Source organism: Terrapene carolina, unplaced genomic scaffold (assembly GCF_002925995.2).
Source record: "Terrapene carolina triunguis isolate 2854851 unplaced genomic scaffold, T_m_triunguis-2.0 Scaffold32, whole genome shotgun sequence".
NCBI lineage: Eukaryota > Metazoa > Chordata > Testudines > Emydidae > Terrapene > Terrapene triunguis.
This window is the reverse complement of record NW_020664383.1, coordinates 2,187,196-2,204,632: the sequence shown is the minus strand read 5'-3', so window position 1 is coordinate 2,204,632 and position 17,437 is coordinate 2,187,196. Positions and strand designations below refer to the sequence as shown.

Below are 17,437 nucleotides of genomic sequence, written 5' to 3'. Positions count from 1 at the left end.
TTCCAATATCGACGCTCGCCCCGTTAGTGTGGACTCACAAAGTCGAATTACTGTCCTTAGTGTGTCCTTAGTGTGGACACACACGTTCGACTTTGCAATATTGATTCCACATATTCGATTTAAGTAAAATCGAATTACCCTCGTAGTGTAGACATACCCTTAGGAATCACTGGCAGTTCTAGTGATTGCAAGTGTGGAACTGATTCATAACTATTTGTAAAGACACTGTACATTTGTAGTGATTCAATAGTTATGTGTTTTACCTAGGAATATCTTTAAAATCTAAAAACAGCTTAGATCTCCCCCTTGTGGAGTCATTTACTTTGCAAATGAGTGTAAAGTATGTGGAAAATGCAATTTTATACACAGATTGACTTCACATGGTGCAAGACAGTGGAGGAAAATCAGGCTCACTACGAGAAATGTAATAACTATTTGTCTGTTGTATGAGTCCAATCTTGTACGATTGAGGACAATGATAGCTTTGCCAGTGACTTCAATGATCACGAAAATCAATCCCTATATAATCTTTGGAGTAAGGATCCTGGCTCTTCTGAGCCCAGCATTGTGAGAGTGCTACTGGAACATAAAGAAACACAATAATAAAATAATAATAATTAATAACAACAATTAATAATATTTGAAATCTACCTTCGCATAGAATAAGAGATGTTTTATTTTTCTGTTCAAACTACGCTCAGTGCAAGCTATTGTTCCAGGGCGTGGGGCAGCTGCGTAGGAAACTGGGATGGTTTCACAGTGTTAGTGTAAAGGAAAAGTTACGTTTGCACTGTGCATGCCAAGAAGACGATCAGGAATCCATCAAAATTAACATGAATGTTCAGAGCTGCACGGAAGGAAACGGGGGCTGGAAGGTGGCTTGGTTTAGCTATTGCAGCCAGGCAGTTCTGCAGCCAGAGTAGATGGGATTCCCGTTACAGCTGGAATGGACTCTCAGTTCATTTAAAGGTTGCCCCACCCTTCCCCACCACCGGCTCTGTGTGGCTGTGTCTCACCTCTCCTGCCTTGACAGCGGGGAGCCTGCGCTGTATGAGGACAACACTGACCGACATATAGAAGTGGCCCCAGTCCTTTCCGCTCCTTGGGACCGTCTTCCCCGCAGGGTGACGGGCAGTGCTAGGACCCAGCAGAAACCTTCACACCCAGCCTGGGCGGCTGCAGAGACACCTCCCCGCAACTCCCCTAGAAGCTGGAGAAGCCCCCGCTGGAGGGAGCCGGAGAGCTCCCGCCCCCGCCTGCAGGGCGCCGCGGGAGTCCCGCTGGCTGAGGCGCCCTGGGAGCTGCTCCAGCCGCCTCGCGGGAAGCAGCTGGTGCTGGAAGATGGCGAGCCGCAGCCTCCTGCCGCTTCTCCTCGGCACCCTGGGGGCTCTGTGCTGTAAGTGGCGCGTCTCTCCCCTCTCCGCTGCAGCCGGGCCCTGCTGGAGGGCAGGGCGCAGCCCCAGCCCCGCTGCTCGCAGCGTCCTTTGTTCCCCCGGCTGCCGGGGCTCGCTCGCCCCGCACAGCCCGGGGCCGGGGCGGCTGTGTCTCCGGGGAGCCAGCCAAGGGGCGGGGGTTGATCCCCTAGCTGTGCTGGGAGTCGGGACCCTGGTAGTGGCCCTGCCTCACTGCAAGGGGGAAGCAGGGACAGGTCCGATCCCTCTGCGGGCTGGAGCGGGCCCCGAAGCGGGCTGCATCGCGTGCAAAGGGATGCGGGATTTGGAAAGGATGGAGCGGGGCTTATTGCTTGTGGTGGCGGGATATCTTCTGCGCTAGTCCGTAATGCTGTTGGTCGGGCCAGTTTAGGGGGCGAGGAGCTGGTGACTCCTCCAGAAGGTGGCTGGGCTCCTTTCCTTCCAACCTGTTGCTTTAAGCTTCCCTTGGGAGTTCGGCGAAGACGACTTTGCATTGAGGGTGGGGGGTCTCCTTGTTGAATGGAGAGGTGCATCGCCTTGGCGAGAGGAAGGCTTAACAGCAAATGGGATTTCACAGCCCCAAAGGAAAACCTAGACCATCTCTGCCAAGTGTTTGTCCAGTCTGTTCTTAAAAAACCTCTAATGATAGGGCTTCCACAACCCCCCGTGGAAGCCTATTCCCGAGTTTAACTACCTTTACTGTTTTAAAAAAAAAAAAGTTTTTCCTAATCTCTAACCTAAATCTCTGGTGCTGCAGATTAAACCTATTACTACTTGTACTACCTTTAGTGAACACGGACAACAATTGATCACTGTCCTCTTTATAAGGGACCTTAACATATTTGAAGACTATTATCAGGCCCCTCCCAAGTCGTCTTTTCTCAAGACTAAACATACCACATTATTTTAATCTTTCCTCATACATCAGGTCTTCTAAACCTTTCATCATTTTTGTTGCTCTCAGGTGGATTTTTTCCAATTTGTCCACATTTTCTCTAAAGTTTGATGCCCAGAATTGAACACAATACTCCAGCCGAGGTCTCACCACTGAGTAGAGTGAGACCCTTATCTCCCATGTCTTATATGCACCTCAGAATATTAGCCTTCTTTGCAACTGTATATCATCCTTGACTCATTCTGTTTGTGGATCCACTATAACCCTGGATTCTTTTCAAAACTACTAATGCTTAGCCAGTTATTCCCATTTTGTAGCTGTGCATTTAATTTTTTTCTTTCCGAAGTATAGTACTTTGTACTTGTCTTCATTGAATTTCATTTTATTGACTTCAGACCAGTTCTCCAGTTTGTCATGGTTGTTTTTAATTCTAATTCTGTTCTCCAAAGTGCTTGCAACCCTCCCAGTGTGGTATCATCTGCAAATTTTATAAGCATACTCTGTTATCTAAGTCATTAATGAAAATATTGAATAGTACTGAACCCCAGACAGACTCCTGTGAGACCCCACTAGATATGTCTTCCCAGTTTGACAGCAAACCATTGATAGCTACTCTTTGAGTACAATTTTTCATCCAGTTGTGGATCCACCTTATAATAATTTAATTTAGATCACATTTCCCTAGTTTGCTTATGACAAGGTCATGTGGGACTATGTCAAAAGCCTTACTAAAGTCAAACTATATCACATCTACAGCTTCCCCCTCCACTAGGTAGTAATCCTGTCAAAGAAGGAAGTTAACTTGGGTGGTTGTTATTTACCTGGATTTGTCAAGAATAAACAAAAGCTCTTTGAGGCAAGGACTGCCTTTTCTGTGTTTGTACAGCACCTAGCACAATGTGGTCCTGGTCTTTGACTGGGGCTCCTAGGCACTACTACAATAATAATAATTAATAATACCAAACCCTTGCCTGTAAAACCAACCTGTTTGCCTGCATGTTTAGGGTCTCATACTGCACCCATCAATGTGGTAGATTAGGCCTGGTCTATATTACAAAGTTAGGTTGATGTAAATCAACTTGTTTGTGCATGTGTCTCTGACTGATGTAAGTACCCTGTTATGGTGACGCAGTAAATGTCTGTTACTGTGGTCAATAATCCAATACAAATATAATCTTTTCCAATACTGGGTCAGATTCTGCAGTCCTTTACCTCATGTTCCTTCAAATAGTTCTTCATGGGTGGACCTCTGAACTCTTGTGGAGTGCTATTGACTTCAGTAGAGCTTTGGATCAGGCCTCAAGTGCACAAAACTATTATTGTTTTCTTTGAGCCCAGGAGCAAAAGCCAAAATATGTATCCACCTTAGAAATAAAAACAAACAGCTTCAGTACAAATGGGGAGACTCTGTACTGATTAAAAACATAGAACATATTGAAACTATTGTATGTAGCCTGTTAAGTAGGCTTGTTTCAAAGAAAGTTGTTCATTTGCCCCAGTAAGGCAGTTTTCAGGGTGTATTTTACAAAATAAAGAAGCGGTATTGGAGCTGAAATTTTTCTATGTCTGCAGAAAGTTTTAATTTATTATGTAAAACAAAGAAACCCCAAACTTTCCCTTGCAGTTTCAGAAACTTGACACAGTTCTATTGACAGCATGGCTCAAAAGGTAACCCTTTTTTAAAGCAAAACAGAAAGGGATGTAAATCAGAAAAAAAAAATTGCCCTGCCCGAGGGCACACTGAACATAAACATGAGAAGTTGTAACACTGGAAAAGAAATCTTCAGATTAACAGTGTGTATGCAGCAAATTATGCCAAACATCTAATAAGAATGTATCATACATAGAACATATTTTACTGAATACCCTGTATTTTTGTATCATACATTTAATTTGTTTTGGTGTCTTCAACCTCTTCTCATTTTAGTGATTAGATCTGACATCTGTTTCTGAGGTTGTGTGTGGAAATAACATTTTGAACTGAAATGTGTATGTAGCAGAATCTCACTAATTCACAATGGCGACCTAGAGTGAGATAATCTAGCCCAGGTGTGGGCAAACTTTTTGGCCTGAGGGCTACATCTGGGTATGGAAATTGTATGGCGGGCCATAAATGCTCACAAAATTGGAGATTGGGGTGTGGAAGGGGGTGAGGGCTCTGGCTGGGAGTTCAGGCTCTGGGTTGGGGGTGCGTGTTCCAGGATGGGGCCAGAAATGAGGGGTTCAGGGTATGGGTTGGGGCAAGGGTTTGGGGTGTGGGGGAGGGGTGAGGGCTCTGACTGGGAGTGCAGGCTCTGGGATGGGGCTGGGGATGAAGGGTTTGGGGTGCAGGAGGGTGCTCCGGGCTGGGACTGAGGGGTTCAGAGGGTGGGAGGGAGATCAGGGTTGGGGCAGGGGGTTGGGGCACAGGAGGAGGTCAGGGGGGCAGGCTTATCTCAAGCAGCTCCCAGAAGCAGTGGCATGTCTGCCCTCCAGCTCCTCCTACGTGGAGGTGTGGTGTTGGCCGGGTGGCTCTGTGCACTGCCCTGTCCACAGGCGCCTCCCCTGGAGCTCCCATTGGCCACGGTTCCCAGCCAATGGGAGCTGCAGAGCCAGCGCTTGGGGCAGGGGCAGCATGCGAAGACCTGTGGCTGCCCCTACTTGTAGGAGCCAGAGGGAGGACATGCTGCTGCTTCCGGGAGCCGCGCTGAGCCACAACACACGTGGAGCGGGGCAAGCCTCTGACCCTGATCCCTGGCGGGAGCTCGAGGACCAAATTAAAAGGGCTGACAGTTTGTACTCTGATGGAGACCATGTGAGCTTCCTAAGCCGTGAGCTACCCATTGAGAATTTAAAAGGCCTGAAAGAATCCTTGAATGAGAATGAGCTGTGTTCATGGGGCAGTTATAAGGTCCAGGGGAATAAGTGCATTAATCTAGATGTGTAGTGGTAGTGATTGTGGAAAGATACCAATCAGGGCTTTAAATTCAGCCGGCGCTGTGTGAAGCAGAGCTCTAGTAAATATTTTTAAACCCGTGGGTCTAAAGCCCTGAGCCTTGGTGTGCCCCACGGGGCTGAAGCCCAGAACCCTGGATGGGGGTGAGAGGCTATGGGAAATACTGTATGAGAATTTAAGCCTTCGTACCAATGAATCTAAAAGTTTATCAGACCTTTTATAACGTTTCCAAAGTCCGATCAGTCTGATATTTTTTCCTCATGCTGGTGTAAATCAGGATTAACTGTATTGAAGTGAATGGAATTTCATTGGTGAAAACTAGTGAAACATAGGAAAATCAGGCCCTATATCTCCCTATGAGGACTTTACAAAGGCAGTATAGTGTCTTTGGCAAATGTTACAATGCATCATTCTGACCCTCCTAATTCAATTCTGAGTACGTTCAAACACATATTCCCAGGTCTTGGAAAGCTCTAGTGCAGGGGTCTCAAACTCAGTTTACCTTAGGGCCAGTGCCAGTCCTCAAATCCTCCCAGCGGGCCAATAATGTCACTGAAGATGGTGTTCAGAAAAGAAAACGTTTATATTGTATTTTTAATTTCAGATTTCTTAGAAATAATAAAACTGTCATAAAACTTTATACAATTCTTCGCCTGCCAGAGAGTTTTTAGTGTTTGCCAGACACCTGGCAACTCTTCAGTTTTGTCAGTTGGTTGATGTTTGGCCTCAGTGACTAAGCAGTTGAAACCTTAAGGATTGCAGCAAACTGTGCATCAGATAGTTGTGTCCGGTATTTTGACTGACTTTTTTCCCCAATGAATATAAATGACGCTGTCTCCATGGCTGACTCTGCCTGGTGACTAGTGATGGTATCTCTGTCCCTCTCCCCCAGCCAATGGAAGCTGTGGGGGGTGGTGCCTGCAGCAGACATTGCGGGCAGCATGGCTGCATGCATCTCTCCTCTGCGGGCTGCAGTGCGGAGGTTCTTGGGCCACAGATGGCCCGCGGGCTGGGACTTTGAGACCCCTGCCCTAGTGCAAAGGACCATTTTCAAGAATCTTTGACAGGTTTCAAAGTAGCAGCCATGTTAGTCTGTATCCGCAAAAAGAACAGGAGTACTTGTGGCACCTTAGAGACTAACAAATTTATTAGAGCATAAGCTTTCGTGGGCTACATCCCACGAAAGCTTATGCTCTAATAAATTTGTTAGTCTCTAAGGTGCCACAAGTACTCCTGTTCTTTTTAAGAATCTTTGAATGAGCCAAATATGGAGTTTCTGTGCCAAAACATCCTGGAGATAAAATATGACACACAAGCATAAGAATTTATGAAAGATGATTTACACCTAGTTTCCAATATCCATATCTCAAACAAATTGTTTCATTCACATAAAATTTGCCAAGAAATATCTCATAGGGTCACACATGCAAAACTTTGAATTACAGCAATGGCATAGTACAGGGAACAGCAACATTCGGCACGCGACCCACCAGGATAAGCCCCCTAGTGGGGCGGGCTGGGCCAGTTTGTTTACCTGCCACGTCCGCAGGTTTGGCCGATCCTGGCTCCCACTGGCCGCGGTTTGCCGCTCCAGGCCAATGGGGGCTGCGGGAAGCGGCGCGGGCTGAGGGATGTGCTGGCTGCAGCTTCCCGCAGCCCCCATTGGCCTGCAGTGGCGAACTGTGGCCAGTGGGAGCCACGATCGGCTGAACCTGCGGACACGGCAGGTAAACAAACCGGCCCGGCCCACCAGGGGGCTTACCCTGGCGAGCCGCATGCCAAAGGTTGCCAATCCCTGGCATAGTATTTACCATAGGTGGTTTTACCTGGTAAAATCATAGTTTTTTACCAACCTGTGAAAAAACTAGTTAGTCCCAGTGTAAGGCATTCTCTATTTTAAATTTTTTTTAATGTACACCATATTACAGGGCTTTGGAGTGGAGCCCAGAGTTGGAGCACGGACCAGTAGGTTTTTGCCCGGTGCCGGAGCGGAGCAATTCAAAAATTTGATTTTGATCTTGTCAAGTGAAATTAGCCAACCTAATGCACATCTATATGTAACCAAATTGTTGACATCTTGTTCCAACTCACTTCTGACACTTTGCATCTTTTTCCCATTGTCTGTCAGGTAACTCTTAACAACACTACTTTACGGGTCATTTGCTAATGCCTTGACTTCCCCTGACACTGTAACACAGTACTTTCCAGTCTTATTGCTTTCAGTGTCAACCGCTGATACATAAACCTCAGTTTTCTCTAACTGCACACAGTTCATTGGAGTAATGTGCACAGCCATCTTGTGTTAATGTAACTGCTTTTCTGTGTAATCTGTTGCATGCTTCTATCCTCAAGCTATCAGTAACTGCATCTAACAGTTCACCAGCTATCTGCTTTTGATTGGGTGCTTTGTAATCTGGCCTTAGGCAACTAATCAGCAGCCCTCACAGTGGATTTTCCAACTGCAAGATGACTTCCCACTGTCTGGTAGCAACTTGGAGTTGCAAGTTTCCACAATGCGATCACGACTCGTGCCTCCACTGTCAGTGCAGCTCTCATGCTGGTGTTCCTGCGCTGGATGGCTGGGGTGAGCTCAGCACACAGATTCAGGAATGTGGCCTTGCGCATCCAAAACTTCTGCAGCCACTGCTTGTCATCCCACACCTGCAATGTGATGTGATCCCCTCAGTCAGTGCTTGTTTCTCAGACCCAGAAGCAGCACTCCACTGTTTGCAGCTGCTCCAAGAATGCCACCGACAATCTTGAATTGTGTTCCACAGCAATCTGAGCTCCAGGAGATCATCTTGTTCCCTGCTGCTCTTCTTGTGGCTCTGCAAATACCAGAGGTCTGTGCGTCCCATGTTTGAAACGCACTTGACAGTAGGGCAGAGCTGTACAAACTCCATGCTTCTGTCAAAGATGACAAACAAGAAGTCCCATGCAGGTTTGTGGGATTTTCAAAATAGTCATGGATAGAGATAGCATTATGGGGTGGAGAAAGTTGCATGATAGGAACTTGACCCCTCAGTCTCAGGGTTGACCCCTGTGTGACTCTTTGGCCCCACTGTGCATTGTCATAACTTACCAAAAGATAGTGTATGGGACTGTGGTGGTTTGCACATTGGGATACCTACCCATGGTGTACCATATTGGGCATCGAAACAAGCTCTCTTGGTGAGTACGCAGAGCACCGATGCAAGGAACCAAGTATGCAAGCGCAAAAGCGGTATACTAAATGTGGCAGCTTCATGCTGACATAACTTGTGTCGGCAAAAGTTTGTAGCATAGATATGCCCTCATTCTCTTTCCTGTGCAGGTATTGGCATCCTACTAAGGATCTGGCACATATATTCTGTGACCTGGCTTGGAATGATGCAATTTGAGTGTAGCGAAGTCGAGAGACACCAGCGTGGCGCCTCCTGCTGGTCATCTTAGGAATTAGCTCTTTTCCAGCATACGGAGCGCCCTCTTGTGGCCGGTGTCTCACCTGCCGCTTGCCCCGTGTCCCTCCCGGACCCCAGTGCCCTTTACCTCAGGATTCTGCCCCAGCAGTACCCTCACGCTCTGGGTCTCCCCTCCCAGGGGAACCCCCAACCCTCATAACCCACCTTGCATCAGTGGCTACTGTCAGTCGTCATCTACCCCCCCTCACTGGGGCAGACTGCAGTCTGTAATGGCTACTCATCATTGGCAAGGGGTTAGGACCTGCTGCCTTTACCTATTCCCAGGTTATATCTCTGCAGCCCCAGTACCTCTGTAGGCCGCCCCACTACAATGAGAAAAATATATGAGCAACTGAAACTCTTTTTATTTACAGGAACAATTCTATCAGGGTTTTTTCCCACAAAATTTTGAGACTGTTTTGAATAAACCAGTGGTTCTCAAAGCCGGTCTGCCGCTTGTTCAGGGAAAGCTCCCGACGGGCCTGGCCGGTTTGTTTACCTGCCACGTCCACAGGTTCGGCCGATCGCAGCTCCCACTGGCCGCGGTTCATCACTCCAGGCCAGTGGGGACTGCGGGAAGCGGCGCAGGCCGAGAGATGTGCTGGCCGCCCTTCCCGCAGTCCCCATTGGCCTGGAGCGATGAACCGCGGCCAGTGGGAGCCGCGATCGGCCGAACCTGTGGATGTGGCAGGTAAACAAACTGGCCTGGCCTGTCGGGAGCTTTCCCTGAACAAGCGGCGGACTGGCTTTGAGAACCACTGGAATAAACTACTGTGTTTTTTCTTCAGCAGGATGATACAAAGGGTTTCCTAGAAGCAAAGCTCACCTTTTTATGGCAGGGAAATAAGTTTGAAAATCATTAGTATTTTATTTTGAACTCATTCCTCCTAGAAATGTTGGAAGTTTAGTGTGTAAGAATAAATGTCTTCCCTCTTTCTTCATTTTAGTTTTTGATTTAATAATTATTCCCTAACAAGAAACATTTGTTGATTTCACACATATCCAGTAGAAGATTTATTATAACTGCTTTCATTCACATTCTTTCAGTTTGGATGCATTGGTAGAAATTCTAATTTGTATTTTCATTATGTATTATAGTCCTATCACCTTAATTTCATGTCCTGAAAGGGATATCTTGCCTGGCAGGAGGAATTCTGTTGAATAATGTTGCATTCCTGTTTACAACCACTGACCAAAGCATGTTATTCCTTCTGGACAGGTAGAATTTTAAAGCTATAAGAGTTATAATGAGTGAAATAGTTTTGTAAAATGAGATTGGCCAGGTTACCATATTCTGGGGGGGAAAGCCTACAAGAGAAATTTCTGTGAGGATCCCTCAGTTCTGCTGGAGGAGCATAGTTTACTTTCTCCTCTCTGTGCCTTGCAGTATAGACTGCAAGACCATGCCCCACACCTCCATCCCCAGAAACCTCCACTGAACCCCAGGGATCTGAGAGTATCCTGATGCATCGTCTGGAAGTCAGGGCCACCTGCATAGAGGTCTGCTCAAATTCTGTGCCCCCACCATGACCTGTCCTGCTCCCTAGCCCAAGAGAATCCCTGCTCTGGAAGGGGGTTCAGCAGAAAAGGTAACAACACACAAAGGTAACTGTTATCTTAGTAAGCTATCCCCTGTACAGAAGAGGGATGATATACGTGTCCTACTGGTCCCAGTCCAACATCTGCCTTCCCCCTGCTCAGACCTTTGGCCCTATAGAGGTGGCTGACCCCATTGCCTACTGTGCATAGATCTGGAGATGGTAGAGCCACGCATAGAGGGAACCCTCTGCATGCAAATCGCTGGAATACAGTTTCACCTCCACCTTGTTTCTGAGGCATAGGCACAAGGGGACAGAATTAAGGCTGAATGTTCAACCTTCACTTTTGCAGTTTCCTTACCCAAGGAGCTTGTTTGTCGCCCCCCCCCCCCCCCGTTTTAATATTGCAATAACACATGCTTTTTGTTGGTGCAAAGAATATGTATTATGTTAATTCCGGATGTTTTCTTCCAGACTCTTCATCTTTCTTATGTCAAATCTACTAAAGAATATTTTTTTAAAATCTTTTAAAAATATACAGTATGTTTATCTATGGCTTCCTCTGTGGATCCTACTGAGAATTAGCTACTTGGTATGCCCCAGTTCAGTGAGACAGGACCCTCTGCAGTGTGTGAGATATTCTAGTTATAGAAACCATACACAGTCCCCTTTTAGAACTAATTTTAAAATTGCCTTTCATTTCATAGGACTATATCTTATGTCTAGGATCAGATATATCCATATAACCTTGTATGCTATCATGCTTCCTGTTGACAAATACACTCTCTTCAGTGGTAATGTAGATTGAATTTTCCTTGAGAGATGAATTTTGAGACCAGTTCTTTAGCCCTGAGCTAGGCTGTCTGTTTAGTGTGGCTGACTGACCTGCAGAAAGACGTAGTATGATGGAATTTCAGGGCATATTATATAAAATAAGTAAATCCCAACCCTAATCTAATAACCTTTCATCTCTTTCAAACCAGAATATCCACTAAACAATAGCCTGTCCATCCACTTTCAGCGGATACTGTTTCTCAAATCAGTGAGCCATTTTAGAAACTCTTTTTTTTTTTTTTTAACATAAAGGGCGGAGGTTTTATTTGGCCTCATTCCCTAACAAACAGATAAGTCCTGTTTAACACGCTTATCTAAAGGAAAACAAAAATACATTCAGAATGGCAACTGTTCACACAGTCCATGAAGCTGTTTTTTGCTGCCAGCAACTGACACATCATTTATGTCTGTTATGGGAGACCATCTGTATATGCCAAGGCTGTATGGAATGCTTAGTGAAGATCTATTTTGAAAAGTTACGATAGCAGAAATAGAATTTTCTTTAATGAGTAGATCTGCTACTCATCTAAGATCTGCTTAATGTAGTGAAAGAATTAAGGGTTTTTTTCCCTGCCTGACAATCTTGTGGAACAGACACAGATTTGGGAGAGATGACTTATGCATCAACAAAATTAATAACGAAATTCCAGTGTCGTGTCTTCATGATTAATTGTGTTTAATTTTGTTAACTGATCAAATTTGATATGTAAATTGAAAGACAATAAATGCAGTTTTTTTTTTTTTTTTTTTTCCTTTTTCAAATTCATTTTTCAGAGGGAATCTGAACTTTTAAGGTTTACTTCCTGATTCAGAGTTCTGCCTTTTGGAATTTCATTTCCATCCTATTTACCAAGAAACTTTTGGTTCTAGCAATGTAATTCTGCAAAAGAGGCTGCTTTGTCTCCCTACTGGTTAGCAATGCAGACCTCCTTATGTGGTAATCTTTATCACCGAAAGCTTGGTTCAGAAATCATGGACTTTATAATTAAGCCAGTTAAATAATTCACTTTGTCCGTCTTACTCTGTTGTACACCTGCTGGGTTTTATTTGAGACATTATTTTATTTAACCCTAAGTCAGTTTACCAGTTAACTTTATGATCAGTGGTCCAGTTCATTTGTTTTCAGTTTATACAATATACCTCTACCCCAATATAACGCTGTCCTCGGGAGCCAAAAAATCTTACCGCGTTATAGGTGAAACTGCGTTATATCGAACTTGCTTTGATCCGCCGGAGTGCGCAGCCCGGCTCCCCCGGAGCCCTGCTTTACCGCGTTATATCCGAATTCGTGTTATATCGGGTCGCGTTATATCGGGTTGGGGTGTCGTTGCTTTGAGGGCAGAGAGGGAAGAAATAGCACTTCAAGACAATTCAAGGTAATATAGTAACCACAGTAGTTGCTGATCTATTAGTGAGGTTGTATGTTAAGTAGAACTTTAAAAAAAAAAGTGTGGGGGGGGTTCCATTTCTCCCCACTTGCATCAATTTGTTGACTAGCTCAAAGATTAAGAAACATAGGTCATCCTATATTCCCCTCTTGTCTATTCCATTTGTTTTTCTTTACCTGTTGTCTCTCCTCGTATATTTGATCCTCACGGTTTTTACAATCTGCCTTTTTATTCCATGTTTGTACAGTGCCTACCACAATAGGCCCCAATCCCTAACTGGAGCTTCTACCTGCTCCTTTGACACAAATTAATAATAATAAGAATAATAATAGCAGTGAGTCCTCTGAAACTAGCACGTGAAAAGGAATGTGGTTTTAACAAATGGATAGCACAAAAGAAATAAACATTAGGATCTGGACTAAAGTTAGCAATTGGAGGATTACCTCATGCTTAAGTTTAACCCTTGAACTACAAACACCCATATGTGGATACTCCAGTTATACTAGAACACATACTTTTCTGAAACTTGCACTGTGGATACTGGGCCAGGGAAAAAAGCTCAGACAGCTTTGGAACTGCAGGCTAGACAAAAAATATCCTGCCATGTCAGATTTTTTACTGTCTTAAAACTCTTATTTATTTTAACTTAAATTTAGTGCCAGGCTAGCAGTGCTCTATAAAATTGCCCATAACACATGATTTAAATTAAAACTACCTGAACTGTGGTGGGAGCAGCAGTATGGTTAAACCCAAGCCCTCAAAAATCATGAGGTTGGCAGAAAAGCATGAGATTTTTAAACAATAATAAATATACTGGGCTCTTTTTCTTTATCTTCTGACTTGTAAGCATTTAGGCTTCACTTGCTTCATGTTTTCAAGCATTTCTCTACAACTCTGAGAGCTAAAAACTGAAAAAGAAAGCGAGAAAGAGAACTGAGATTTTCATGCAATCTCTTGCTTCCAAGAGCTAGGGCTTTAGGGAAAATGCCAAATATCATGAGTGTGCCAACAAAATTGTGAGAGTTGGCAACACCTCTGAAAGAGAACCTGAGCTCCGGGGAGGCAGAGTCAGAGTCCAAGGTACACAATGACATGAGGGCAAGCTCCTGTGTATAGCAGAGCTGCAGTTTTCCTCCCCAGTTTATACGAAAGGAAGACTAACAAGAGCCATAGTGAGCCCAGAGAGAGTCAGAGAGTGTGAAATGTACAAAGCCCTGCTGCCGGCATTCTGATGGGCAGAAAGAGATGTTCTTTTGTAACTTACGTAATGTGATTACTTAAAGCCCCTCTTGAGTGCATTTTAAAATACTACCACATTAAAAGGACATCAAGTTGAAATCCTCCTCCTCCTCCCTGGCTCTGTAGACTATGGAGCTCCTTGGCTGATCTCACAATTTACTCCCTCCTTTTTCTGTCAAGTGCATACTTTTTCCATTGATAATTCACATTAAGAGCTACTAGGTCTTGCTCAGTCTTATCACTCCACCTCCTCCTTGGTCGGCCGCAAGGCTGGATACCATAAGGATGTCCTTCCAAGAGACACTTAACTGGTCTGTCTTCTGTCATCCTAACTCCATGTCCTGCCCACTGAAGTTGTTGGGATTTCACTATATTTACTTAATCTCCCGCAGTTCCAGTTACTGGCCCAAAACTTCATCTCAAAGGTATTTAGCTGTACCCAGGTCTCTCATCCATATAAAACAAAAGGCCTTGTAAGCGGTCTTGAATATCTGAAGCTTGGTCTTTCTCAGGTTTTTTTGGAGCTGAAAATTCTCGGCAGAGAAAAGTAAACAGGTATTTCTGCTCTGCAACCATGCCTTCGAATCTAGTCAAATTGAAAAGGGAAAAGAGGACTTAAAAACAACTTTAAGTAGTATAAACCTGCTTCTCTCTCCTGCTGTCAGGTTTTGTGGTTTTACAGTCATTTCAGTTTAAGAATAGCATATTTTAATTTATCTTAATCCTATTCTAATCAATTTAAACTAAACCCAAATAAACCTCTCTTAAGATGAAATAAGCATGTCCACCCAGCCGTTTGCACAAATTTAACTAAATCAGTTTTAAATGGCACCTTTAGGTAAACTGCACAACTTTGCATATTGAAAAGCCCTGACTGTTCAAGGGAAACAGTACTACACAAAGTGCTGTCAAATGTTCACAGAAGACAAACTAGGAAAAATAATATTAGGTGGTATATTTAAAAATAGTAAGCAAATCATTTTCAGATAGAAGTGGGCAGCTTTATTTATTTATTTAAATTGACAGTGCCCCTTTTAACTTGTACATATCTGGTTGTCAGTACCTTGTTTAGGAACAGAGTGCTGTTAACCGCCATATTTAATAGATGCTGCCTCTTTTCTCCCTCCTCTCCCTCCCAGTTTCTTGCCATGTCATTGCTATGTAACATAGCTATTCAATTAAGGTCTATTACATGGGGCCCAACCCTGCGAACACTCACCTGAGTTAAGTTCCTTGTGTGCATGAATATTTGCGGGATTGGGCTCTTTTTAGTAATATACAGTATGTTATGTGAATTAGGCTCCAATCCAACAACTACTTACTCGAGTAACTTTACACATATGTAAAGTCCCATTGAGTCTAACAGGACTGGTCATGTGCGCAAAGTGGAGCAAATGAGTAGGTAGTTGCAGCACTGGGACCTTAACCATTTTGCCAGTACAGTACAATCTCATTCTCATTTTTCAAAATCCTCTTTGTTTACCGGGGTAGGCCATAGAACTGAAATGAGAGGGGCTTGCACTTCATTTGTAAGTGTGAGGTGGTCACAATTTATATTAAGGTTCCATTTATAAATGATTTATAATGGTTAATTGATTAATAGATGTTATAATTGTTACAGACATAAGTAGTATGTGTCATAGATGGTGTTAGAGATGATTATAAGCCACTTATTGATCTGTTGGAGTCTATGACAATCGATAACAATTAAGTTTATTAAAACATCTATTAACCATTTATAATAACTATTTATAAATGATATCTTAATATAAAATGTGACCTATGAGGTACTCCAGAGACAGCACTTTTAAGTACCTGACTTCCTTGCAGTATAAAATGTGTACTCAAGAAGAGAGGGTTAACTCAAATCACAAATATGAATGGTAAAAGTAATCTTTTTATAAAATGTTTTGATTATTTAAAAAGAGAGTTTATTCCTGCCCCCCTAGCCCACCCTTCCTAGTAGTCTGCCTGGCTCCAAATTTCTCCTCTTCAGTACCAATCTCTCCCCAGCTCCTGGGTTTGTCTTTCAGAATTCAAGAAAAAAAGTTCTCAGCATTTTTTTGTCCTGTTAGGTTCCCCTGCTCAAACTAATCTGCTATTTTGCTGCTGCTTTCTTAGTCTGAATGCCTGCTGGCAAGACCACAGAATTCAGTTCTGTGAAACTGCAGGCCAGTGAATGAGTCATGAATGTCAGTCCAGTTTTTGAGGTTTTCTCCCTCTGTACGTGCAAAAGTGAAGAGTTACAGCGTAAAGTGATTCCTAAATGTTTTAAGAGCTGCAAAAGCTGTAAAGTGAAGATCGTGCTGTTAGTATTTGAACTTGACAAAAGTACAAAACAAAGCATACAACCCAAACCAAAACGACTACACTCTGTTGATTCCTGTTTCCCATGATATTGTTCTATGTAGAGTTCCTGTAATGTATACTGATCTGAATTACATCTTATTTCCCTTGTGTGTGTCTAAGGCCTGATCTACACTAAAAAATTAGGTCGAAGGAAGCCTCCTTAAGTCGACCTGTTAATGTATGTGTCTACACTACCGGGTCCTTTATGCGACCAAAGTTGGCGTAAAATGTCGACTTCTGTAATCCACCTCTGTGAGAGGCATAGCGCTTAATTAGATTTTCATAGTGCAAATGCAGCGTTGTGTAATTCGACTTAATTGGCCTCCAGGTGGTGTCCCACAATGCTCATCTGTGACCGCTCTGGAGATCATTCTCAACTCTGCTGCACTGCAGCCAGGTACACAGGAAACTGCCCCTCCCCTGCTAAAGCCACAGGAATTTCTGATTTCCCATTTCCGGTTTGATCAGCATTGGGAGTGTGCCAGCTTGAGCTAAGCTGATCATGGAGACTACATGCCCCAAACACACTCCAGCCTGGTCTGCACAGGAGATGGTGGATCTTGTCACTGTGTGGGGAGGAGCGTCTGTGCAGGCAGTGCTCTGATACAGCAGAAGAAACACTGACATCTATGCAAAGATTGCTTGTGGAATGGGGGAGAAGGGCTACACGAGGGACACACAGCAGTTCCATGTGAAAATAAAAGAACTTTGCCAAGTGTATCAGAAGGCAAGGGAGGCGAACAGTCGTTCTGGTGCTAAACCTCACACATGCCGGTTCTACAATGAGCTGCATGCAATTCTCGGGGGTGACCCTACCAGCACCCCCACAAGCAATGTGGGCACCTCACAGGTGTGTGAGTCTAGGGATAACAAGGAGGATGATATGGTGGATGAAGAAGAAAAAGAGGTGGAGAATGGGAGACAGGTGAGCGATGGATCCATTCTCCCCATGAGCCAGGAAATATTTTTAACCCTGAAGCCCCGTGGGTCACAGGACATCACGGTGGCTGACCATGATGCCGGGGAAGGCACCTCTGGTGAGTATACAGTTACAATCAAAGTCCAGTTAAACTTTAGTGGGCGCACACATTCAGTGGTATTGCATGTTTACTGTGAAGAAGAAGCGAGGTGCTGTGGTTCTCTGCTTACAAGAGGCCACTCCAGTTACGCCGAGGGTGGCCCCCAGAAAAGACTGCTTATGTGGACTGGGATAGCCCAGGAATCCTCCATGGATATCTCTAGGAAACTTACATGGAGGTACTCTGCAATTCTTTGCAGAAGGTTTCTGGGAAGGGCAGTCTCATTTCTTCCACCATGGTAGGACACTTTCCCATGCAACTCCTGAATTAATTCTGCTGGCATCATTGCGGTACATAGCAGAGCAGCATAATGACCAGGTCTATACCG

The 17,437-nt window shown here is 44.3% G+C and overlaps 1 protein-coding gene across 1 annotated transcript in view; it reads left to right on the top strand.

Annotated features, from left to right (window-relative positions):
- Window positions 1-1,251: 1,251 nt before the first annotated feature.
- Window positions 1,252-17,437, top strand: part of LOC113406627 (junctional adhesion molecule B-like) — a 53,274-nt gene continuing 37,088 nt past the window's right edge. Inside the window, exon 1 of the mRNA XM_026652368.1 lies at window positions 1,252-1,396. Within this exon, the coding sequence (XP_026508153.1) occupies window positions 1,342-1,396 (55 nt within the window). The 5' untranslated portion in view covers window positions 1,252-1,341. The remainder of the gene's footprint in view (window positions 1,397-17,437) is intronic.